Below are 27,036 nucleotides of genomic sequence, written 5' to 3'. Positions count from 1 at the left end.
CCAAATGAAATCTTTTAGTTCTATCGATTGACAGATGAAGTACTCCATAGTCGAACGCAATATAGTATCCGCATTCCGATTTCACAACACAAACGTTGTTTGATTCCAGCGGTTCATTTCCCATTTCTATTCTCAACTATAAATTTCTGACAGATCATCTTGTACCTTTGTTTTGTCTTCTGTAGAATTATAGATATTAACAATTAAGGAAAATATGGAATATTCAAAGATATTAATAGTGTTTTCATTTTTTGTCTGTTTGAGCGTATCAGGTAAGAAAATTTTAAGCGAACGTAACATTTTGCTATGGGGATATGAGCTCTTGTCATAGTTGGTTTTTTTATATACTACGTTTTTGTTTAACTACATAGTATGAGGATATTGTTGATTAAACAAGAATTATAGTTGAATTTTTCTGATTTTATTTATATTAATTGATCAGACGTTGTTTAACGTATATAATTACCAAAATTTTATCAGAATATCCATTATAATCCGACTTATGATATTTTCAGAGTCGAATCAACATCTGGTATAGTAGATATTGTCTGGTATTGTAGATATGATTTAATTGTTGTGTATTCTCTTATCTGCAAGTAATACTGTGGCATGATATGAAATGATACGTAAAAACACGAAAATTGATCATTCTTTATTATATTTTTACATCTAAAATCAACTTTGTTGTTTCATTGTAATATTCCTAGAACCGTGGGTTTTCACAAACAAGCAGTTAATGATGAATGCATGTCCTTTGTTATAACGTTTTTATTATATATGTTATAATAAAGATGAAGTTTTCTAATAATTTGTTCTCAAATATATTTTATTGTTTTGTTCAATACAATATTTTTATACCAAGATAAAGTGGACATTTGTACATTATTTATCACATTTTGCAGCACATTTTAGATTATTTATGTATAATATGTTGATTAATAATTTGAATAATTAGTAGTTTTTAAATTGTCTATAAAACAAAATGTTGGTTTTAAGTTCTTTCTAATATCAGCACTCTTATTTATAAAAATAATTTTGATAAGTAATCATAACAACACATATAGTATTGTTTGTTCTCTGTTTGATAAAACTTTTTTGTTGAAAATTACTTTCCAATCTGCTTATTTACATCATCCAACTAGTTCTTCTCATTTTTGTTTTGTTATTGAGAATTTAGGTAGGGATGAGGTAACTCATTAAAGAACTTATCATGATGTGGTCAAATTATTTATCATGGGAAGTATTTGAGATTGCTTTTGTTGCATTATATCTTCATACTAAACATTCGAATTAGCTTCAATGCTTTCGTTCATTAGAAACTAGTTTTCCAGTGGTAGATTTCATGGTTAATAGTCTCGCTTATTTATCAATTTGTTCATGTTTCCCAAGTACATGAGAACCTGAAAAAATGTTTTAAAATCTTAGAATTTTATTTCTTCTACCTACACAAGAAGTAACTAGTTGAGTTCAAATGGTTTTGTTAATGATTAAAATCTGAAACCAATAGGTACATTCAGTGGAAGAAAAGAAAATTCTCATTTAATTTTATGTGTTTTTACTTCTGGCCAGTTAGATTTGTGTTTGTATCTTGTATATCATTCAATAAAGCATCCTTGCAGTATTTTTGACATTGTAGCTGGTTTTTACAGGATCTCATTCTTGATTGGCGAGCCTGCAGTTTCAATTTTCAGAAAATTATAACTTTCTTGAATATTTTATTTCCATCATATTTATTGTGATTTTTGATATGAGACCTTTTAGATTAGATTAGATGAGCTAGGGCGTAAGGTCGTGATCTACCTCTTTAACATTTTGACCTATTGATCTCTTGTGTACATTGGACTGTTCACCAGTCAGGCAGCAACGACTTTGCTAAGTGAGCTGTTTGGGGGATATGCGGTTTAACTCTTCTGGTTCTAAAAACCTTGAATGTAAGTATGGCAGTCTCTATTTATGGATTGCCTCGAATTCACAAAGGAGGCTTTAGACAGTTTTCTTTGGATCCTTAGAGAAGCGATAAAAGCTGTTAGGAATTACTAAGATATTCTTCAAATGGTCAGTGTTGTGTTGTTCAATGAAACAAGCTTTTTAGACCAGTTGGTGGAATAGGAAAGAAATATTTTCAATTGTTTCAGACCTGGGATCTTATTTCCTGTTTCTTCGTTTTTCGACTTCTTTATGATTGTGACTGGATGACTTGTTGGGAAACCTAAGGTTGTGGTCCTATGAAAGGAAATACCCCATCTTTTTTTGTTAGATGATAAAAACTTTATTGTTTGCTCCCATTGAGTTAAAAAAATTTGATACAGTCTCATACTAGCTTTGACTCAATTTTATCAAGTGCTTGCAGAGCTGCTTTGCTATCTGATAGGATGAATATCTTTGCATTGCGGTAATTAAGTTGTGTGCAGCATGTTTGGAAGACATGGTGTCCATGATCTTATCTATGGGTATCACACATTCCTTTAGATTACTGGGGTGCCTATTCAGGTCGTCGGGTTTCTTGTTCTATTCCTTGTATGCCTTTATTGCTTCACTTTCTATGAAGGTCTTAAGGGGACAAGTCTAAAATGGCTTAAGTGTTGTCGTGGGATATGACCGTGTCACACCTGCTATTGTAACTTATCTAGCAATTGTCTCACAAGTTAATTTACCACATTTTACACTAATGTTTGAATTTATAAAATAACTCTTATATATTATTTTTATTCTCTAAATATCTTTTCACAAAGCAAATGTGTTGATCAGTTTCTAATTTTTTAGAGAAGGTACTTCCTCCAGAACCAAATACAAGGGGAACAGCTATAGTTCCTACCAATTCGACATTCAGTCCAATTACCACTTCGAATCCTAATAATACAACTACTATTTCCCCAAAAACAACTACTATTTCCCCAAATACAACTACCATTTCCCCAAATACAACTACTATTTCCCAAAAAACAACTACTATTTCCCCAAATACAACTACTATTTCCCCAAATACAACTACTATTGCCCCTAATACAACCACACCTAATCCAACAACCACTCCTTCTCCAACTAGCAAATCTACCACTGTTCCAACGTCTACTCCCTCTCCGACACCTCTTCCCAACCCCTCTACAGGTAATTGGAGTTTGAATTATGACAAATCGAATTATACATGTCTGGTAATAGATGCAGCTTTCCAAATTGAATTGTTAGTGGTGAATTCTACATCGAAGAAAATTAACATTCCTGTAAATGCTACGTCTGATGGTAGTTGCGGTAACAATACAGATATTTTGAATTTGAGATGGGATGGAAATGTTATAACAATGAATTTTACCAAAAATGCTACTGAGAAAAAATTCGATTTGGAATTCATCAGGGTATCTTTGAATGGTAAGTTTTTATATTAAAATTCATATATTTCGAAATTACTTTGTATCATATTTATTATCAATCAAAATTTTCAAGTTTATTGCTACTAATTTGTTTTATTCTGCTTTAGAGTCTGTTAATCTTCATTATGTTTTCCACTCATTTAGATTTTAGCATTTGTCTTTTAAATAAAAACAGTCTCTAATGTTATAACAAGTTAGTACACATTAACTGACATAAATACAAAATGCTGAATCAATAACTGATCTTGAGTTTGGATCTATGATAATAAATTTAACATATTTTGTACTAGAATTTGGAAAAAGTTCGATTTATTAATTTGGGTTTTTATTGAAATATAACCTTCAAATTAAGTTGCTTTAGTCGGTTCATCAGAATTAATTATTTACTTTAAGATTGAAAGATTACTTGAAAAATCTGATAATTATATGAATTAATAGATCACTCACCACATGCATATCAAAATACCATATTATCTGTCCCTAATTGTGATATATTTTATTGTACAAAAATATAATTGCAATGAAATTATTCACAGCAACATTGAAATTCATAAAATGTAACTATAACATTTGTTCAAGTCATTTTTATCATTCTATTTACATGAACCCTTTTTAAAAATTTTCTTTTTGAATTTATATAATTAAACATATGTTATTTCATGGTTTATGTAAGCAGTTTTATTTTTTAAATGTTTGGCCACCCTTGATCTATACGAAAATCGCTTTTTTACATAAATATAAATTTTATAAAATATCTATTACAACTTTAATCTAAATAATGTTCATTTTTTCCCTACAGGTACCAAAAATAACACTTTAATTCACGAGAAACCCGAATTCAAAACTTTATTGGATCATTCGTACAAATGCGCTAAACTTCAAACTCTAAACTTTACCAAGGAACATGAAAATGACACAGTTGCTTATTTACACATTAGTCATGCGCAGTTCCAAGCTTTCTCGAATGTTACAGGACATCATTTCTATGATGGTAAGTATATTTAATTTATTTTATTGACCCCCGCAGTATTTATGTATACGAATCTTCATAAATCTTGAGGAAAAATTGTCATTATTGAATTTCCAAGTTCGAAACTTCTTTTTCTAATTCCTTTCTAATTCGAATTCCTACTAATGTCGACGATTTGGGTTTTTTTACTTGCTTTCTTAAAAAACAAGAATTCAATTTTTTAAATGATTTAAATCATTTTTTGAAAAGCAATCACCAACCAAGGGAAAATAGATTGTTAGTCCTTTAGATATTTTCCCACTTTTCCATCCATAGTAGCAATCCATGAAACTGGATATAGATCAATAGTCAATGTTAAAGAGAAAAGTTTCAGTTAAATTTTCCATGGTAATATCTGTTTGACAACATTTTCTATTACTCGTCAAAATGTTTTCTTCCACTAGATTAGAATCATTTTCCATATTTCATATTCTCAATAGAGGCAACCTCAGAGGCATACTTGAGATTTAAAGTATTTAATTTAATAAAACTATTAAATCATTCCATTCAAAAAACTGAAATAAGTAACAAAACTAAGAGAAAAATTTTTTGTTTGCCTCCCAACGGTCACATTGTTTCCATTTTGACAGCATGTTGGAATTTCTGGAACCGTTGGTAATATTTATACTGAACACACTGTTTACACATTCACAATTACACTTTCTGACGCTCGTTTCGATAACCAAGTTATCGTCTTCAAAGACTGAAGAGACAGTTTACCTTCAGTCTCTGAAGATGATGACTTGGTTATCGAAACGCACATCAGACAGTGTATTTGTGAATGTTTGTGTAAACAGTGTGTTCAGTAAGCTTGTTGGAATGCTGTAGGTTAAGTTAATATTTTCTGTTGTACCAACATTTATGATATCACTCAAGTTTTTTTTATTCTTTTTATTGAAAACGATTTTTTCGAAATTTTCACGTCACACTAATGTCCAGTGTATTATTGAATCCGTTTAAATATAATATACATTCTCTTGATAATAGGAAAAAATATTTCAAACCACATTTTTAACTTTGATTAATCTTATCAGTCTACAGAGGCGCCAAATTGATTTAATTTTAGATATGCTTGTGTGATTTACACATTTTCACAGTTAATACTCTTATCTAACGATTAAGTTTATATATAAATGTTTCAAGGTATTTTTATTAACAATAAATAATTCAAGTTACTGATCAATTTTAGATATTTCATAATTTTATAAACATTCTAGATACGTAGTTTTGTTTTTGAAGTTTTGTAATCAACCGTCAAAGCATTGGAATCGTTTTATAGGAACAATAAAACTAAAAAACATAGTAAAAATGTACGAAGGTCATTTTTATAAGAGACCCAAAATATGCGCTTGCTATCAAGTGACTCCCTTGTGGGGCCGGGGGTAGCATGTAGAGTAGCCTTGCGACTAGCGGACAGGTTGTGTCACTTCGAAGGGGAATCCCCGCCGTTTATTTTATCGTTTGTTAAATCTTACAAATAATGGTTAGAAGACGTCTAAAATAGAGTTCAAATGTATCAACTTGGCGAGTCGATAGGACCGGGGTGTCTCTACGACCACGGGGAACTACTATGCTCATAATTTTCTTAACTAAAATTAAAGTGTAGTAGACAAAAAAAATTCTTCTAATGTGTATCTCTCGACCTAAGTTTTTCCTTAGGATAATGATTGTTTGTTTTTATTTTCATTTTTCCTGTGACCTGTTTGCTTTAAATGATTGAAATATTTTGAATTTTCTTTGCAAAATTTCATCTATGAACTGATTGTTTTAAATTGATAAATTATCTTCAATTTTCTCCCTTCTTGAATAATTTTCAAATTCTTTCCAAAAACTCCTCCTATGATTTCTTAATTTTAACTCCTTGAAAAATTTTCAATTTTTTTCCAAAATTTTTCTACTTTATTTCTTTCAACCACCATTTTCCTTAGGATACTGATTATTTGTTTGTTTTTTAATTTTTTCTATGATGTTTATTCTTCTGCTTTGTGCCTCTTAACCTTAATTTTCTTCCGATAATGATCTTGTGCCTCTACTTCCATTTTTTCTATGATCTGTTATCTTCAATTCTCTGTCAAAATTCGATTATGTAATTGGAGAAAAAAATCTGCGTTATTTTGTAAGCCCTAATTATATATCATATTTCTATTTCCAGCCATCGATTGTGAAGCATCGAATATAACATCGGACGTCGTCCCGATCGTAGTTGGTTGCGTCCTAGCAATTCTTGTAGTGGTAGTATTGGTCGCCTACCTATATGGAAGACGTCGTTGCCAGGCTAGAGGATACCTTTCAATGTGAGTTGCAAAAACACTCCACAGCTCGCAGATAGGGAGTGTCATTAGTGACATTTCGATCTTAATATAAATAAATATTATTAGACGTCGCTTTTTACTCGATTAGTATTCGTTAATTTTTGATATAAAGAAATATAATAAATTAGTTATGATTTGAGCTAATACTATACGAGTGAGAAAGTGTGGTCTATTTTTCGAAATTTCATTTTGAGCTTTTCGGGGCTAAACTTATCACTTCGTGTCTTAATTGTAAGAATATGACGAAATATTTTTGTTTGGTAACAGTTTGTTTTTGATTTTTATTCTAATAATACCTCTGGGATTTACCGGATACTTCTTGTTTAATTATAAACGAAATCTATTTCGTCATATTAATTTTATTAAGACGGGCGTTACTACAACATTTAATCATTTTATTGTTTTGACAATTATCTGTTTTTGTTTCGTTTTGGTGTTGGTGATTTTATTTTTTTGTGCATTGTTATATATATACGCACTATGATGATTCATTTCCGGAAAAAATTTTTGTTTCTTTCGGTGCTTAAGCAGAATATTAATCTACATATAGAAAAAAAAATCTCGCAAAGTTTGAGCTCTTAACATCAATTCTCAGTAGGTACTTACAATTTAAATAAAGTTTCATTATTTTTTTTTTTTCAAATTTTTGATATTCACTTTTTACAATAAAGCAAATCATTGGCTTTAGAAAAATTTTTTTCAAAAACTGTGCTTTAACGACTCTTATTGTTGAACCAAAAACTCTAAAGCGATTTCGAAGAGCATAAAATTCACCACAAGGCCTATTGAATAAACTTTGTGTTAATGACTTGTTGAATTTGCTTTTAACAACGTTTGCGTTATTGTAAAAAGTAGTATTAGAAATTTGAAAAAAATTTGTAAAACTTTTTAAAAATTGTAAGTATTTATAATTGGTGAGAATTTTTTTTTCTATATGTAGTTTATATTTTGCTTGGGTACCAAAAAAAATTTTTTTGTAAATGGATCACCCTAATTTACAAACCTTCTACTTGGTTCAGAGGCGTGAAAATCATTTTGTTTTGGGTTCTATGTCTTCTTATAGAAATGTATTGTATGTTTCAAATAAAGTTGATTCAATATTTTCAATTACTTTACGATTCTTATTAAATAAAGCTTAGTGTAAATAATAGTTAATTTTAATAATTAGTTTTTGGTCAATTCGATATGTTGAAAATTATCTAACGTATTGATGGTGAGCAGAAACAAAAACTTTTACAATTCTGCACCCTGCAATTATTATAGACAATTTTTTTTTAAATTTTCCTAGAAAATGAAGCAATTATAATCAAGTTTATTTAATTTATTCAATTCGATAAGTAGAAAAATATTTACTTTTCTGTTTGACCAATTATTTATTGCAAAATTTTCTTATAATACACTTCAAAATTCAAAATAATCTTATTAAGTAGTATTTTATCCATCAGATTTTTATCATTTACCTTTTTTTCCTCATATATCAAACCCATTGTCTTCTAAATATTTTTGTGGTGTCATTATTTCAAAAATAAAACGAGGTTTAGGACATTCGAACCCCTCCCCCCGTTCTTGTCTATCTTAATTTTTTTACTTATATTTTTATTGAATAATCTAATTAAAACCTAATCAGATAACCAAAAAAACAAAAGACTAATTTAATTAGTAGTAGACGTCACAAAACTACTCCCCCCTGGCTATTAATCACACATAGTCACATTTCGGTAATACCCTTCCTCCCCATTAACTTTGACGTATTATGTGGATGACCCCTTGTCCATTCGCTTCAAGATCTGAAAATATCTTCAATTCCTTGAAAGTTCTTGAAAAATTCTTAAAGTTTGTGCCTATTAACCTCAATTTTCCTTAGGATAATGGTTGTTTGACTATACTAAATTTTTTTCTTTGATCTTCCCTCTTCAAATTAAGGAAATATCTTTCAATTATTTCCATGATTCCCTTTAACTTTAAGAAAAATCTTCAATTTTCTTTCTAAATTTGTCTACTTTATGTCTTTCCACCTCATTTTTCGTTAGGATACCGATTGTTTGTATTTTTTTCTATGATCTTTCCTCTGTAATTTCTGAAAATATTTCCAATTTCCAAATACCTGTACTTCGTTCTTTATGGCAAAATCAATTTTTTTTTACTATAACAATCAAATATACCCCTTTAGATTCACCTATCCTATTAACCGGAATCATTAACTGTAACATGTTTTTTTTTAAGTTTGTTGAATATTGTTTTTAGTATCAAATGAAAAAAGTTATATTCCCCTTACCCCCTTTGCCTATACCATTATGGAATATTCCGAATCTATAAGATTCTTCAAAAGAGAATCGAAATGAATATAGAAACTGATCCAATTCCCTCCCGAAGATTCTCATAGATTAAGAACATTCCAGAGGATACTACAACTGCGTAATTGTATAGTAAAAGCATAAATTACGCGAGGGGCAGAAGAATAGTTCATCTACTCAACGATTCCCAGTGTAATTGCTTCTTACACTAAAAAAATAATTCATCAAATTAAAATTGCGATAGAACAGATATTCATTTCACGCAAATTTGAATAGTATAAGATATTAGATTACTTATAGGTTAAATATAGGAACGGTAGGTATCAAGAAGCCTTATAGCGAATATAAACTTTTGTTTAAAAAAAAAATAACTTCCCCTATTTGTTTATTAAAAACAAGCTTTTTGTGTGGATATACGTGGTCAATTTCATCAGAAATCCAAACAAAAAGCCATTATGAATTTTGATATAATATACAGGGTAAAATTTAGATTTTGATTTAATAGATTTTTGTAAAACCCTGTTATTGCTATGGAAGGTAATAGGTCTGAAAAATTTTTCATATATATACTATATATATATTGGCTGTGAGAGCTGTAATTTTTGTGTAACTTGAGCTGAAATAAATTTTCTGGGAAAAGCTTTTGTTTTTGTTGTTTTTATTTTTTATTTCAAACTCCTCCCTATTTGTGCAGCTTTATGGAGTGTGTGCGAGTTTTTAATGGGGAATTGTAAATATACCAGATCCGTATTTTTAAAACTAAAATAGAGGGAGCTTCAAGCTTTTTATATAATATAACGAAGAAATACAATTTTAAACTTTATAGGTTAGATTAGTCTTCTATACTTTTATTTTGGCCAGTCATCAAATATGCTGGAGTGTCAATCGATTTAAACCATTTATCGTTAGAAACCTAAGAGATTATTGGAAGAAAAACTGATTTTAAAAGGAAATTTTAATGAATGGAACTTTAGGAAAATTTCGTAATTTTAAGTTATAAACTTTAATATCAATTAATTGTGAATTTTATATGATTAAATCATATAAAAACCGCGTGTCACATAAGTCAAATTATATAATAGTTTCATTTATTATATTCCAAGAATCTTTCAAAAATATCTATTCTCCTGTGATCGTCAAATCATTTCCAGATATTCGTGAACTCACTCCTCCCAATTCTGGATCTTATTTAACTCGGTCTTCCCATTTCTGAATCTTAAGTTCAGTCCTTTCATTCCTGGAACTGCTTGAAATAAGTCTTTCCATTTCTGGACCTTCTGTAAGTCAGTCTTCCAATTCCTGATTTTTCTTAAAATCAGTCCTCATTTATGAATTGTATCGTCCTAAACTTAGCCACTCATTTCTGGATCTTCCTGACTCAGTTCTCTAATTCCTAGTTTTTTTTGGAATCTTTCATTTCTGGATATTTTTTGAATCAGTCTTCTCATTTCTGGATCTTCCTAAACTCAATTCCCCATCTTTTTAAAATCAGTTGTCCCATTTATGAATCTTCCTAAACTGAGTACTCCCGAGTACTGGTTTTTTCTAAACTCAGTTTCCACGTTTCTGAAACTCGAGCTGAGTCCTCTCATTTATGAATCTCCTTAAACTCAGTCTTTCCATGTCTGGACCTTTATCAACTAAGTCTTCCCATTTCTGCACCTTCTTTAAATTAGTCTTCCCGTGTCTGGATCTTCCTAAACTCAGTATTCTTATTCTTGAATCTTTTCTGGCTCTCCTTAAACTCAGTCTTCTCATTTCTTGATCTTTTTTAGCTCAATTTTCCCATTTATGGATCTTCGTAAACTCAGTTCTCTCAATTCCCCATCTTTTTAAGCTGTCTCCCCATTTCTAGATTTTCTTGAACTCAATCCTCCTGTTTCTGGATTTCCCTTAAATCAGATTTGGATGTTGTTTGTTTTCCTCGAAAGTACACCTAAATAGGAGACGATCCTGAAAATTTAATCTCGATATTTGCAAATCTAGCGCTCGAGACATTTTTGAATTTTCAAAAAAGATGATTTTTCACTTATTTGTATCTCAGCTTATATATGCCCAGTGGCATTTTTCTCAGTAAAACTTCTATTTTCATGAAAAAAAAAAATAGAAATAAGATCTAAACATGTTTTGGTTAAATTTTACGTGTTCATAAAACACATGTAATGTATTTGAAGTTGACAATCGACCAGCAGCTAATATCTTTTGTCGAGGGATATTTTAATAGAATCTACCCAGGTTTCGCTTAATTGCTCCGTTTTTGTAAAGTTTTAGCTATTTAAAACCAATCAATTCCCCAAAAATAGCCGTTTTTAAATATTAAATTACTCTGTAAGTCCTGTGACTGACACAAATCTGACATATGACGTTTATGAAGTACTAACTTTTAAAAGACTATGTGTCAAATTTCATGACATTTCGATTAGTAAAAAAAAATGACAGTCATTTAAGTGAAGTTGTTTATGTTATTTTCAAAACAATTTCGTGTGTTATTTTATTAAAAAAAATATTGCAAAAGCTCAGCAATGGCTTCGAAAAGCACGACACGTTAATGAAGCTTTGGAATGATTGTATTGATGCTCTTGATGAATAGAATCGTTTTTGGCAAAAATAAAATTTTACTTAGTAAGTCACACGACTCATTAAGTGATTTAATACTTATTTGAATAACGTTTGCAGTAGATAGTTCTCGATTTAAAAACGCTACGATCGTTCTTTATACAGCTTTATGTATTAATGTGTTCTGTTGTAATTTGAGATTCTGGTATGTTTTCAATACAAAACGGTAAGTAAACTGAAAACATTAACAATTTTTCAGGTTTTCTGATACAAGAAGCGAATCGGATTATATTCCTATGAAAAATCTGTCCTGTTTTAAGTAATTTTCACGATATATATTTATATATACATATATATTGAAATTTTCAAAAACGTCCATATATAAATATGAATCAGGGTATTTATTACACTGAAACTTATTTTTTATATAAACAGCTGCATTAATGTATAGGTGTGGGGATAAAAAAATCCGTACAAAATGTTTTAAATTTTCATTATCGGTTTTTAAAATAAATAGCGATTTTCCAAAAAAGTCCCATTTGAGGACCATGAGATATCTTCTGGCACACATTTTCTGGTTGGTTTATGAATGCTCGGTCTGCCTAACCTCTTAGGATCAAAAATTGAAAACGTTATCAAATAGGTTCTTGCTATAACCCTCTTGAACTCATTCATTTCTTCATCCTTTTTGAATTGGCACTTGTTGGTTCTGTTGTAACGAACCTATCAAAATAAAAAACATGCTCAGTAGGGTTGTCAACCAATGAAATGTGTTTTAGAATAACTGAGGCTCCAAGACCTTCAACTGGGAGAGGTCGGTTCTGTTTTCTCTCTGCATGGAAACAGAATCCGGTTTCAGCACATTGCCCATTACTTGAATCAGAACTGAATCGGCTTACCACGTATAAATTGCTTCAAAAGTGATGTCCATAGTATCTGATCATTTGTTGGTCAATGCTTATATTTTTAGCAAAAAGCCCAAACTGTTTGTTCATTTTTTCTATCAAAAGAAAAATTTTGGTTGTTCTCTATATTGGAATCATCATTCAGGTGTAAATTTCTTTTTATTTCTAAATACCTGTTTCTCGGCATACATATTCTTATACGGGGTAAATTTATGTCTTCATCTTCGCACCAATGCTTTTATTCCTGTTGGAGAGAATGGTATCCTGTCAGTATCAGAAACAGAAGACACCGACACTTTGCTTAACTTATATACAGCATTAAATGTCTCAAATATTTGAACCTCAGACATTTTTTTGCCTCTTTGATATCTCTTGACCATCCCACAAGACTTTGGTCAAATCAGCCTGTAGAAAACGAATCACAATTGATAATTGGCGGGTGCATCAATAATGGCGGTCGTGTTTACGTGGCTGTAGCACAACGCCGACTGACGCCTGAATATTAACAATGGCTGAGTGCGTAGTGCGAGTGGAAATTTAGGACCACTTCCACCCCCTTTCTGAAGAACTACATTTATACCTTTATAACGTTGCTTACATATTTCTTGTGGATTTTGAATTTTCTGTCCAATTTTCGCAAACTGACTCCCCTGTTTTCTTTTTTTGGCTTTTCTGCTTGATCCCTGACTTACTTTCAGTCGAAATATCTGTCTCAATACGCCGACAGATGTCGTAAACTGTTTGTCTATTCCTATTCTTATAAAGTAAACTAATTTTTCAGATTTTGATTTTGTTTATAAAACGCATATTTTATTTGCTAAACTGTCTAAAAATGTACGAATTTTTCGTCCCTACACCCTTCAATGCATAAAAATCTTGTGGTAAATGCATTTATTTATTTGTCAAATTGACAAGTAAATCGAATGAAGAATAAAAAATCAACTATTTATTTATGGATATTATAATAAACAACATAACTAATTTAACTACAAGAGGGTATTTATTATTATATGCTGGGCTTTATATTTAATTTATTTTATTTAAAATTGTAATTTGAGTTTCGTTGATGATATATTATCATTGAAACCAAGTGATTTTTGTTGTGATATAACAAAAACAATACACGTAAACAGTACTCTACATACACTTTATTTAATTTAATTAATGATTTAAAAACACAATGGTGACTTTTATGGGTTACCTATTAAAGAAAATTTTTATTACTACTATCAACTCTATACACGTTTACTTCCACTTTTTGATAATGAATTCACGATATTTTTAAAACATATTCTCAAATTTTGCTTTTATAAAACACAAGCGCACTTTATACACTCGTGAACAAAAAAATCGACTCGAGTACGCACCAAACAAACCATCCAAAAATCTCCTTCAAAAGGCACGTTTCCTTTTATGCAACACTCAAAGTCTTCTCTGGACTCGTCCTCTTCTAGAAGAGAACAGAGCCCCATGGTTCGTCGGTCCAATTAACGTGTTCTCGGACAAATCGTAGAAGGGATTAATTTGGGGCCAGAAGCAGGTCTTTGGCTCAAGCCTTAAGTCTTCTTCTGATTATCCAACCATTCTAAACTCTTGTTGAACTGGAACATCAGTGAGCGCGCTATTTCACAGCGATATGCACATTTTTCTTCCGGAACCGCATCTTTGATGAAAGTTATCAATATCTTTGTAACGACGGTAAAATCTAGAAACAACACTGGCCACTTCTTGTTAACTATGGCCTTGTAGTAATAGGGTGACCGCTTGCGCAGTTTTATCACTTGTTGTATCCGTTTTCAATAAGAATTATTCCTAACCGATCATAATATATTGTTGCACTGTTAAGATTTTATTAAGAAAATACATTTTCGTGTTCAGTTCTTTTGCCAGTGACTTGCGACTACAGGGGTGACGCTTCGATCGATCTTTTCGCTCACGACTGTAGATTACTCTAACACTAGGACACATAGAAAATATTAAGATGCTATTATGGAATAATTAAATATTTCAATTTCGTTGTGTCAAATAAACATTTTGAAAGCTACTTAGTCACAAAATCGATTTTAAATTCTGTATTTGTAATCTTTGAGAGCTTTTATGTCAAGTTTGCAACTTTGACATTTGTAGCCACTAAACAAAATCTAAATACCTAAAGAATGATTGTTCACGTATCGGGGAAAATGACATTTTAGAAGTTGGTACCCGTGTTATCGATGTTGTATTGTTATCAAAATAAGCCAATTATGTCCGAATATTTCATTTTAACCTTACATCAGGTTTAATTATTTCATTTAATCACAATAACAGGGAAAGAAACTAGAACGTGGCAACGATGTAAAACATCTACCATATTATTTTACAAACTTATCATAAAAGCCTTTAGATGAATATTAATTTAAATAAATTATTGTTTGCAAATTAGAAAATCGTGTTTTTAGCGGAAATCAATTATATATAGTCAATATAATTTCAAATATATATACGAGGGTTGTTTTTTTCCAACTTCCAGTGGGTTGTGAAAAGTAATAGACGGGAAAATACACAAAAAATATTTTATTACCAAAAGAAAGGTTTTTTTTTCATAATCACCTTGACGATTAAGGCATTTGTCATATTTGTGAACAATCTTTGCAATACCCTCTTCATAAAATGATTTGATGCGAGTTGTGAGAGTTTCTTTGAGCTCCGCGCCAATGTGGAAGCGCCGCCCTTCAAACCACTGCTACCCACGTTGCTAAGTCGGGACTGTATGATGGATTTTTCGAAAATGTCCAATTGAAATTGCTGAAGGAGTCATTGGGTTACACAAGCGCTCTTCGTTCGTTTTGAATAGCTCTCCGTAAACGTCGCAAAGTTCCACAATATGAATCTGCATTAATAGTTGTTCCAGGCTACATAAACTCCACACACACATATTTGATTCCACAAAACAGTTGCCATAATCTGTTGAAGATTCGTTTGAATACTTTCCATCCATTGTTGTGATTGTCACAATAAATGTCAAAAAATCTTCTTCATCAGTATTGTAAAGGTCAAGAAACTCCAAAGGTGTAACCAATCGACGATTTCCGATCGATATTTCATTTATGGTGAACCTTCGAGTTTCCCTAACCTCCAGGTTAACAATGTCGTCTGTAGTGGCAGACGTGCGTCCTTGACAGACAGGCACTCGACTCATTTTCGTTGCGCTGTTGCCTTCTGCCTGCAAGAAACGTTTAACAGACCGCAATTAAAATTTGGCGGGAGAATCAATAACGATAGACATGTTTATGTGCTGTACCTCGACAGGAAATGACTTTTTGAAATTGAAAGTGAGCGGGGAAGATGCGTAGTCGCCTAATTCGCACACCAGTCACCTACTGCATTCCTGGTCCTCATACTTTGCGATCAAATTTTGAATAAAAGAACAACTCTCCTGTATATTTTGGGTATTTCCAGTTTTCTTATCGAGGTTATGTCAAAATGGGTGAATTTTTTCCAAAACCAATCCACTATTGAACAGTTTTTTTAAAAGATATATTTTGACGTATAATTTTTGTGCGAGGATGATAATTTATAACTAGTTCATTTTCAAATCACTCTTAAGACTGAAAATATAAAACGATTCATATGAAATTGTGATATTATTAGCTTTTCACTATGGACTTAGTTATAAATGTGTTTAAAAATTTTTTTTCTTTCATGGTACAAACATTTATCACTATCTGTATTTCTTATTGTTAATTAGGTTGTATTTAAATAAATATACGAGTATTATAGTTTAATTTTTTTACTTTTATTAGAAAAAAACCAGTAAAAATATTCAAGTCACAAAAAAATCGTCAACCAAGTTCCAAAAAACTTTCTTGCAGAAACTTTTTATTATGCTTCAAACGATCCGATGATGTTTGGTTTGTAATTCTGATTTTCTGTTACAAATACTCACAATATGTGTGTGAGAAAATTATTGAGACTGGCGACACCGCGGAAGATCTGGCAACGTTGTATTTACCGGAAGGTTGACCGATTTATTGCTTCGTCAGTATGAGTTTTAATTCCGTACAAATTACTTTTGACGGTGCAATCAGTGTGTATTAGAATTGGAAGATAATTTCTTACGTACCTCGTAATTTGGTGAAACTATGCCAAAACAACTGAAATTTTCTTTGCAGTCCTCGTCAATGTAAACAAAATTACATATTTTAGGTTTATCAATGGAAATCAAATTCTCTAAAGATCTTATACTCTATATGAATATAATTTCATAAACAGCATCTGAGCCAGTGCGACTCTGGTATTTATCTAATCTCCCGAACGAATTTTGCCTCGGCTTTTTTAACATTTTCACATTTCACATAAATCAAACTCAAACTTTTTTTTTATATTCCACTAAATTTAAACAATACTATTCGTTTCTTAACGTTTTATTAGCAAAAAATATTAAATTCAATGTTGGATTTGATTAATTTTTCGTCGTCCTGATATAGGATTTGTTCGGTATGTTTCCTGTGTGCATTATTCCCTATCGTGGGCCATTTGGCTGATGAAAGCGATTACCAGGTTGCAAGAAAACCACAAGGAATAAACTGGAAGATGTTGCTTGATTCTGTGAAAAATATTCTTATATATTAGCTTTGTTCGAGCATTAGATTTTCGAATCAGTGAGGGTCTGATTATTTGATTGAGTTGCTCATACGTAGTACTTAAACTTTTGTGGTTCTATAATAGTCATATAAAACCATGACTCGATTCCTAAACTAAACAAACGCGATCTGAGTTGGTTTAGAAATGATTCTAATCGTGATGCGCAAACAAAACTAAAGCCCAGTACACACTTTTTTGCTCCAAAGAACTTTATATTGTCATTATTGTGCAGACCTACCTCTTTTGCTGCTATTAGTGGTTTTTGTGGTTTCTTCTATTTCTTGTTATCAAAGCTATCTTGTTTAAAGAACGCTTAGATGAAGCTCAGCTGATGATTCAAACATTGATTTCTATCTAAAATTGTGTAATATAATAAAATGATTACTGTATATATCACCTTGAAGCCTTGTCGATTACTACATTTGATAATTGATTGGTATGTTTCTCTACTGTTGTTGCTTAAATGATGGTTTTATTTTTTATAGATATCAATTTATATGTCCTTCCCCTATCTTGTCATTATTTTTTTCTAAAATATTTATCAAGAACACTTGAAATTTACAAATTCGTGTACCTACTTGAAATCTTATCAATTCAATGGGTGTCAAGGTGTTTTATGATAAGCTCATTTTTATTTTTTTACGAGTTTGGTGATTTCCCCATACACAAAACGAGATATTTTAGTAAATGTGTACAAGCAAAGTCAAATAAATAGGAAAGAAAAACATCTTGTTGTTCTACCTCCACAAGCACTCCGCTTTTCAAAGCAGCAATCTGCAAATCACTTTCTTGGTCTTCGCTCCAATCAACTGACCTTTTTGACATTTGTTTAGTTGTTAAACTATAGGCTTGTTCTTGACAGCTGCACGGGCAGAACTAGTTCAAGAAGTGTTCTTTGCAGCAGAACCAGCGCTAGTGTTGCTGTTCTTAGTAGCAGTGCAAGAGAACTAGCTAAAAGTACTAAAGCGTTTTCTATTATTGTTAATACTATAAGGCCTGAATGACATAATCTCAAATATAACGAATGCTCCATTGCTCTCTGCACTATATCGTTCTTTGTATCCAATCGAAATAATTCTATACACTCATGAACTGGTCGTTCAGTATGGCTACCAAGAACAAACCTTAAAAGTAACTATAGCTTTGTTCACGTGATTGATTCTGTAAAAATTTCGTTTTCGCGAGTCAATCGACTTCGAATCACTCATAGCAGTTCTATAGTTTTTATTAGGGGATAAAAATTTTAATTCAGTGGTTTATCGTTCGCAGTAAATCAACATTCTTTATTTGTTCGTAATGGAGCATGCGCATTACAGCGATCTTAAATTGGATGCCAACTAATTCGGAATCGATTCTAAATTTGATCCTCGAACAAAACTAATGTCTACAACTGCAATTAAAAATGACACGAAATTAATATAAACTGCAATGTATTTTTTGTCTTGCAGGAACTAATATGTTATATCTTCGGCACATGGGTTTCTTTTTAACTAAATCAAATATAGAAAAAAAATTGTTATTACTATAAATTATTCTATTTTTATGCAAGCTTTGAATTGTCTATTTGCGAGTTGCTTTCTCAAGTGTCTTAAGAAGCTATGGTTTTTGTGTTTCTGTGGGCAGCGTAGCGAGGTGATGGTTTTTTTATCTTTTTGTTTTGATCTTATTATTTATTTATAAAACAGATAATTTAAATATATTATTTACAGAAATAACGAGGAAGACATGCCGTGAAAGTTGTTTGTTTCTATTGGAAACTTTACTTTAAGAATGTTAGGTAATAAATATTTTTATAAAATCACATTATGTTATTTTATTTATACTATAAACTATTTCAATTTAATTAAAATGGGTTTGGACAGAGGAGAGAATTGTTACAAATGTTATCAACATTACAACAGGTCATTTTTCTAATTTAAATAAATATTAGATAAATAATAAAAATCCAAGGAGATTATGAAAAATATAATGGAGGAATGTACAATACAAACACGATTAGAATTATTATGAAATGTTGCTTTTCTGTTGTGAAAATGACACTAGGCGAAAGCCACTCCGTACAAAAAGGTTATATATGATCTGTAAATCATACTACAACCACCAGTCATCGAACTCGATAAATAAATAGTTTTGTTCTTGGCATAACTAGAAGTGTACACCAAAGCGTTCTTTGTAGCAGAACCAGCGCTGTGCTTAGTATCAGTGCTATAGAACTAGTTCGCCTAGTTCACTGTACTGCTTGTACTGGGTCTAGAGTCAGTTCAGCCAGGTCAAAGCTCACAATTTACAACACAATAATCCATCCCGTAGCTACATACGGATGCGAGACATGGACTATGACAAGTGACCGGGTTTTGAACTGTCGGGAACATAAGATTCTATGAAAGATTTTTGGCCCTTTTTGCGAGAATGGTGCGTGGAGGATTCGGGGGAATGTTGAGCGGAGACAGATATAAGGCGAGCTAGAGTTGATGGCGTTTATCCGCGCGTCTGATGTAGAGATTGGAGCCTTCTGATTGACACCCGTGTAGAGCCATGTATGGAGTTCCTGGAGGACGGAGACTGAGAGATCGACGGTTAAAGGATGTTGAGGCGGACTTGATCCAACCAGGAGGCACTATGCTCAAGACAGAAAGAATTGGCAGTCGATTGTTGAGAATGCTCTGATTCTAAAAGGACCGTAGCGCCGGTAAATGAAGAAGTTCATATTATTCTAACGATATAATCGATAATTTTGTTACTTGTTCAGAACTAGCCCATTTTCAGGAAATTTGTCATTGAGGCTGATGAAAGTCATTAACGGTATAAAAATGTTAATTTTCTTTTTTGGTAGAACTATATGAATAGTTGAATTTGCTTACATTCAATGGGGTTGCAAAGTAAAGTGGATTTTGTTGATCAACTTTCAAATGATAAGTAAAAAGTTGTATATAGACTCGATTTTTTTTAATTTTTATTCTAATTATATATTTTTAGATAAAATTACGAGGGACGTCCAGAAAATAACAAAAACTAATATTTATTACATCTAATAGAAGAAAAAATAATTTCAACTACAAAATTAGAATATGTGTTAAAAATTGAAAAAAATACAGGCCAATATAATAATTTTATTTTCACATACCATCTCGCCCCTTCTACTGAAATATTAGTAAAATAAAATCATTTTTATATAAATAAAATAGCACTAATATTTTTATGGACAAGCTTTATAAAGGCATTTCCGGCTGGCGTATTATCAATAATATTAAATGATATAAGAAGTGATTTTAACGTCCTACGCCAATGGTTTGTCTTCGGGAATTGTTGGACTAGCAACTGATGACCCTGAACGAGATCTACCAGCTTCGTCTATGCTGTGATTGGAACCGGAACGAGATACGACTTTAGTCTAAAAATAAGAATATCAAATATTAATAACAGAAAATGTAATACAATATATCAATGTGAAATCTTTAATCGTTTAATTACAGTCTACCAATGTAAGTTTTAATAGAAACGTCGAGATGAATTATAATAATCACTTTAGGTCTTAAGGTGTAATGTAGAGAAGAAAAAATTTGGACTTGAATGAAATTATGATTAAAAATCACAATAAACAAATTATTTACAAAGTACTTTTAATAATTATATACCTTCCTTTAACTATGTGATGACTGAAAATAATTATTCCAGAAGAAATTTTCTTCCAAAAAAATACACTGAAAAAAGACTTGCAAATGTGCAACTGGAACCATTAAATCCTGCCTAATAGCTGCACTAGAAATGATTCTAAATATTCCACCTTCCTATACTCAAAGTGTGCTACACAGAACCCCAAGGCACTGCGAAACCTCTGTGGGGGCTCTGAGAGACTTCAGAGAAAAAAATGAAAACATCTCTGATTATCAACACCGATATTTTTCTTCGTTTGTCGTTCTATTACTCTTGGCCAGTAGCGCCTCCAACCACGCATCACTGCTCACGCGTTTATTTGTTAAACAAGTCCAAACCTATCGTTTTAATCAAGTTAACACCACTTACTTAAGTATTAATAAATAAAAATGGAAAGTTTACTTAAAGCCCTTAAACTTGTTGCAACAAATCTTCCAACGAAGACGCATGTTGTAAAAGTTATGAAAAAACTTTTGAAAAAAACTAACCCCTTCCTTTGGTTTAGTGTACAAGGTGATTATATTCTTTATTTAAAGATTAAATAGTTATTAATACGATGGTTAATATGTTGCCTTTTGGGGGGGGAGATTGGTTGAAGCTTTTTAGTAAGTAAGCATCATAAACCATTAATAATTGTTAAAGTATTGTCAATAATTTTTTTTATAGTTGTAAGTAGTTAGAAAATTTGAAAACCAAAAATTTTTCAAATAATTCACCTTGTATATTCTATAGGTTCTAAATAAAGGTGTAATTTAGAATTTTCTGATTTTTTTTTAGATGACATGTTACTGAAACCGACTCTGTTTTAATTATAAAAAAAATAAAAGTATTGGTTTCAAGTAAAGCTTGCAGCAGTCTCTATACATCAAATATACACTAGTAAAACACAACAAAATGATTTTAAATACCCACATAATAAAAACACAAATTTAATTTGAGAGCTAAAACAAAAAAATCCACCCTTAGAGCTGATTATCAAAATAGAGGAAATTAAAAGGACATAAGGACAATTAAATCTGGTTACCGAAGTAAAATTAAAATTTTTTTTCAAAACTTTTCAAATTTCGTGAACAGAGTCGGTTTCAGGAGTCTAGTCTAAGAAAATTATGAACCCCTCCTTTATTTAGACGGTGTTATACAAAAAGAAAATTTACCAGGAAATATTATATTAACGAAAAAGAGATATGCGAAAAATCTTTCTCTATGAAAGGTTCTTTGGGTTTTTTTTGGATGGGTTGAGGATATTTTTCATGTTGGGAAAGGATTTATTGGTTTTGGCCCTGATATAGGAATTACTCCACTGCACAGTTCTGGTGAATGGTAGAGCGATGTGCACTGCATTAGGTCGTAGAAGAAAGAGACAAAAAAGGGGAACAATGAAAACGAGAAGTGGAAAAGAAAAAAAAAAGAAACGCCCGATACAAAAATGAAATTTTTGTTGTTTGAACGCTCCTAATGGAACCAACGTAATAGTTAAGTGATTCCAAGTGTCACTTGAAGTTCCATTAACATATCAAATTACTTACTTTTATTTTATATTCTAACGCCCATAAATATAATAATTTATAGCTTTTGTGTACAATAGGATTTTGGTACTTAAAGCGGTTTGTATTTGTTTAATTAATTACATAAAAAGTAGTTTTTTAATGTTTTAATACAAATAAAAATATGGTCAACCATCTTTGGATAGCCCAAAGATACATTACATTAAGAACAATAGAAATACCATAACATCGTATACAGGCGGTTCAAAAATAACTGGTACTAGAACGTTTCGGAATCGAATACTAAGACAAGTCATCCGTTGATCCGAATATCAACAAAAAACATATGAGGAGAGAAAGATTTTTGTAAGGCAGTAGATTTAGAGTTGCAAAACATTTATATAGAGTTGGAAAGGAACGAAAACTGAAGCTACAAAATAACACATAGAGATGTTTCCACAATTAACCCGTTTATAGAATAAGCACATAGAATAGCAAAGAATTATCAATTAAAATGCATTATTAGCAATGGAAGTTTTAAATAATGATACCAACCTCATAAAAATTGACAACATTCCCCTAAAACAAAAACCTCGCTGTACATTTCAATCATTATGTTTCGTGATGTTCAAATATCTTTAGATAAAAAAAATTATTTTTACCTTAACGTTCTCGTATGCAGATCCTACTTTTTCTTCAAAAGATTTAAAAGATTCGGAATGTCGCATTTGGCCTAATTTATTAGTGATATTTCCAGCTATACCTCCTATAACCGATGAAGTTTTTTGATAACTGTGTAAAAAGAAATGAATTATGTTTTGGTACATTTTAACATAATAACAAAAAAAATAAAAAGTGGGATCAAATAATAAGATGAATTAATATTATATATCTCACACAATCATGTGTACAGACAATCAGCGACACATTTGAAACCTATCAAAATATCCCAGCTTAGCTGCATGCTCCTTATTCACCAGATTCAATTCAATGTGACTTATAGCTCTTACGACAAACAAAAAACGTCTAAAAGTTAAGCAAATGGAAACCATTTCAATTCAATTGCTTCCAATTGAGAATTCGACATTTGGATAAGTGGGATAAGTCAAATTCTATGTTTTAATAATTTGATTCACCCTATTTTTTGATCTCACTCCGTGTATAAGCGAATACAAACTTTCTACTTACATTGGAGCATCTGTTACAGCTTTTGTTACTTGACCAACTTTAGTTTCTACAGTTTGGTATCTATTAAAAAAATATAGAAATAAAAGAAGATATCATGCAATAATCAAAATGCGTTTCGAACTTTTGCTGATTTGAACATTAACATTAATTTATTAATTAATATATTAATTTTAGATCTATTTCAATTGATACTTGAATAAATAAATTGATAGATAGACTATAAGAAACCGCTACAAATGGACGTGAAAGTGTCTTGCATCAGTGGATTCCTTTTTTAATAGATCCAATCCCAAGGGAGTTTAATCTAGGATTGAACAATTGAACAATCATATATTACAAAATATTAATTCTAATAAGGTATAATGAAATCAAAAAAAAAGTAAACAGTAAATCATTGAACCATTAAATAACAAAAAACATGCATTTCCTAATAGAAATTCTATAAACAAAATGAAAGTATTTTGAGAAAGAAAGTGCATAAAATCTTTTGGTAATAAAAAAAGCCTAATAAAATTTAACCAAATTTACAAATTCCACCCGATTTAAATGAAATCCATTCTCTTCGTTCATTAAAACTTGAATTGTTACGATTATAAACAAAATATTTTTATATAAATGAAGTTTATGGTTTCATATTAATCTTTTAATATATTAGACGATATAAGAAAACAGCTGATCTACATCAAAATTACAGCCGTGGGGTAAACAATCGACTTTCTCGTATGTACCCGTGTCAGCTTTTCTTGATTTTTCCCGGTAGTTCGGTTGTTTTGTTATATGGACTTCACATATACTTTTCAGTGAAATTAATACTTTGGAAACTAAGAATTTATATTATATAAATATAAAAGTATCCGCTTTCTATTTCCAATTTCTCAATTTTATTATTTCATTAAGTTGCTCAAAATATTGAAAAAAAAAAATATTTAGATTAATATCATGAAGTTAATTGAAAATATTAATGACAAAGTAGATCAAACCTAGTCAGCAAAAAGCCTAAAGAAAGTATATGCTGCAACTATTGCAGTTTATTGCACACTATATTTTTTTAAACCTACATTTTTGAAATTAACATTATCCAACACTTACCATATCAAGAGATACAAGCTTTAAACTATTAGTCTTACAGGGCCGTCTTTATGCCTAGGGTACCAGGCTCTGGAGGGGGGCAAATAATAGTAAAAAAATAATTTATGCAATGAATCTTGATATAAAATTTCAAAAAATCAGTTATAATATCATTAAAACAAATTGTATCAATAAAAAATTGTCTCAATACTGCATATAAAGTGAAACTTTATACATAACTCGATAAATCTGCACGAATTTATTTGTTTCCTACAAAATTATGTAATTTTGTATACCAAGAATTTTTTTTAGAAAAGGGCCGCCCTCTATGTTAGTCCTGGACCTTGGTCTTGAAAGACGACCTTGAAGTCTCAAAAAGTTTACAACCTCATTACTATTCAAATATTAGCAGGCTAAACTAACGGAAAATTAGTTTTCGACCGAAAAATAATTATACTTACACATTACTTTCTTTTACATTCTTAATGCCTTGGTTGATGTCATCAGAAACTTCTTTCCATACAGTGATACCTAAATTCCTTTTCAATTCGGCGCTACGACGCATTTTTGATGCCAGTACTGTTCTCAACGTAGAAATTTCGTCTTCAACTGTGGCCAGTTCTTCTCTCCAAAGTCGTTCTTGTTCTTCCTTTTCTTCACTAGAAAGGTGTGAAAGATCGGGGATCGGGTGCTCCGACACGGCCATAGCTTCTTCTTCTCAAAATAAAATAGAAATTTGTTTGAAATGAATTTGGGAAATTGTGGTAGAAAGTTAGAATAAATTGCTCACTGTAAATCCACCAATAATTACAATTTTATTCGCGAAATTTCAATTTTTAAAATAAAGAAATTGCAACAACTATGTGACAGCAAGTGTACAACTCATCCTAGGATTAAAATATTGTACAATAGACATTGTAATCAGCAGTCCATTCACTAGACTTTGTATTTCTGTTGTACACAACAGAGCTCAATTAAATTAGCATGAAAACATTGGAAATTCGTTAGTAAAAAACTAAACAAGTTTTAATAAACTAGTAGAAAAACGTTGTCAGTTGTAAAAATTGTACGTTGTTATATTACTTACCGTTAGTACTAATATCTAAGTATTTTTTAAAATTACTGTCTTTTGGTAATTTGGCTAAATAAGGTTTAGTAAGATCACAATATGTTACACGCACTTGTTTTTTAAGTTTGTTTCTAAAAAAAGCCCTAACAATCGAATTCGCTCGTTTCACATTAAAAAATTCAGCTTCGACATTAACCGATTCAGATTCTTCTTGAAACGAATACAAACTGCTGTGGTTAACCTCATCAAAATCCAACTGACGCAGATCAAACAAATCTAATTCGTTTTCTAATAAATCGTATTCATCCAAGTCTGGTTCATCTAAACTTGGAGTAGCACTCGAATATTGGGGATTAAAGTAAGGATCTTCAATATATTCTAAATTTTGATCATCATCACTATGCATGTTTCAACTGTCGTGTCAAACATTTTAAGGAAAAATAACTGAGTATACATAAGAACTAAAATGCTTACGCGGATAGAAAGCTATACCGTTGTTTGTTTGGAATGTTACTTTCACTATTTTATAATTTACGCCAATACCTTGACGACCAGCACTACACACAAGCTGGTAGTGTCTACCCTACCATACAACGGAATATTCATCTGTTTAGATATTTAGTACAAATACTGTGTTACTGGATTTTATATTTTTTAAAAAACATTATAGGGAATAGAATGGAATAAAATATTGAATCAGTTACTAAAACGAAAATAGAAATTTTTTTGAGCTAAACAGTTATATGTATGGCATTTAGCGAAATCGTTGATATTTTATATAAATCTTTCTCTTATTCAAATGACTGAAGATAATTTGTATAAATTAAAAAGTAGTAATACTAACAACTATTAATAAACAAAGCAAAATAAGCGTTCATAATTAAAACTCTAAAACAAAAAAATGAAAGCGTTTTATTTTTACTCATTAATATGCGTAATTTAATGTATCAGGAAGTTTTTAAATAATATTATAATTTACTACGGGAGCAACTAACCTAAATAAATATGCCGACGCTATCTTATTCATAAATATTTTATTACAACATTTAATAATTATAAATCAACGATAAGATATTTCGTAAATAAATTAGATCATTCAAAAAAAAAAAAATGAGAAAGTCTATTGTAAATATTCAGCATTACGTTTGTTACTGACCTATCTTAGTCGGTTCATTAGACACTACGAATAAAAAATAAACAAGAACATAAAATTTTAATAATTATTCCAGATAATTCTCACGTTGAAAAATTCATGACAATTTACATGAATGTACGTTTTTGTTTATGGTAATTTTGTTACTATTACAAATATATTTCCGCAATAGAAAAATTCTTTGACCCTACTGACACGTCATGTGCTAACCTATCGGTTCCTTAGTAATGATTAATTTATATTATCATATTAAGCAAATATTATTTTGCGTTGGATAGGCGTGATTATTGCAAATTAAAACATTTTTTATCATGCACAAAGCAAAGTACAAGAAAATCAACAACACTACAGTG

The 27,036-nt window shown here is 30.8% G+C and overlaps 2 protein-coding genes across 11 annotated transcripts; one reads left to right on the top strand and one right to left on the bottom strand.

Annotated features, from left to right (window-relative positions):
* The first annotated feature begins 35 nt into the window (after positions 1-35).
* On the top strand, positions 36-18,870 carry LOC130898081 (lysosome-associated membrane glycoprotein 2-like). Of its 2 annotated transcripts, none has more exons than XM_057807124.1 (5): positions 36-272; positions 2,764-3,366; positions 4,168-4,359; positions 6,530-6,671; positions 18,777-18,870. In XM_057807124.1, the coding sequence occupies exons 1-5, from the start codon at positions 215-217 to the stop codon at positions 18,799-18,801; spliced, it is 1,020 nt and encodes a 339-aa protein (XP_057663107.1). In that variant the 5' UTR covers positions 36-214; the 3' UTR covers positions 18,802-18,870. The 2 variants fall into 2 exon arrangements, with proteins under 2 accessions (XP_057663107.1, XP_057663106.1); XM_057807123.1 differs by having other exon boundaries at positions 11,799-18,870.
* Positions 16,832-26,058, bottom strand: LOC130898082 (uncharacterized protein F13E6.1). 9 transcript variants are annotated; one of them, XR_009059830.1, is made up of 7 exons: positions 25,549-26,044; positions 24,923-25,175; positions 23,394-23,453; positions 22,868-22,997; positions 17,488-20,458; positions 17,306-17,421; positions 16,832-17,029 (listed from the first exon to the last, which is right to left on the bottom strand). XR_009059830.1 is itself a non-coding variant. In XM_057807125.1 (6 exons), the coding sequence occupies exons 1-6, from the start codon at positions 25,934-25,936 to the stop codon at positions 20,345-20,347; spliced, it is 972 nt and encodes a 323-aa protein (XP_057663108.1). In that variant the 5' UTR covers positions 25,937-26,044; the 3' UTR covers positions 19,999-20,344. The 9 variants fall into 9 exon arrangements, 6 of the variants coding, with proteins under 6 accessions (XP_057663112.1, XP_057663108.1, XP_057663110.1 ...); XR_009059829.1 differs by having other exon boundaries at positions 17,306-20,458; XR_009059831.1 differs by having other exon boundaries at positions 16,832-17,421.
* Between the last annotated feature and the right edge of the window lie 978 nt (positions 26,059-27,036).

This window comes from Diorhabda carinulata, chromosome 9, assembly GCF_026250575.1.
Source record: "Diorhabda carinulata isolate Delta chromosome 9, icDioCari1.1, whole genome shotgun sequence".
Classification (NCBI taxonomy): Eukaryota; Metazoa; Arthropoda; class Insecta; order Coleoptera; family Chrysomelidae; genus Diorhabda; species Diorhabda carinulata.
Note: the sequence above shows the minus strand (reverse complement) of the source record. Positions and strands in the feature narration are given on the sequence as shown.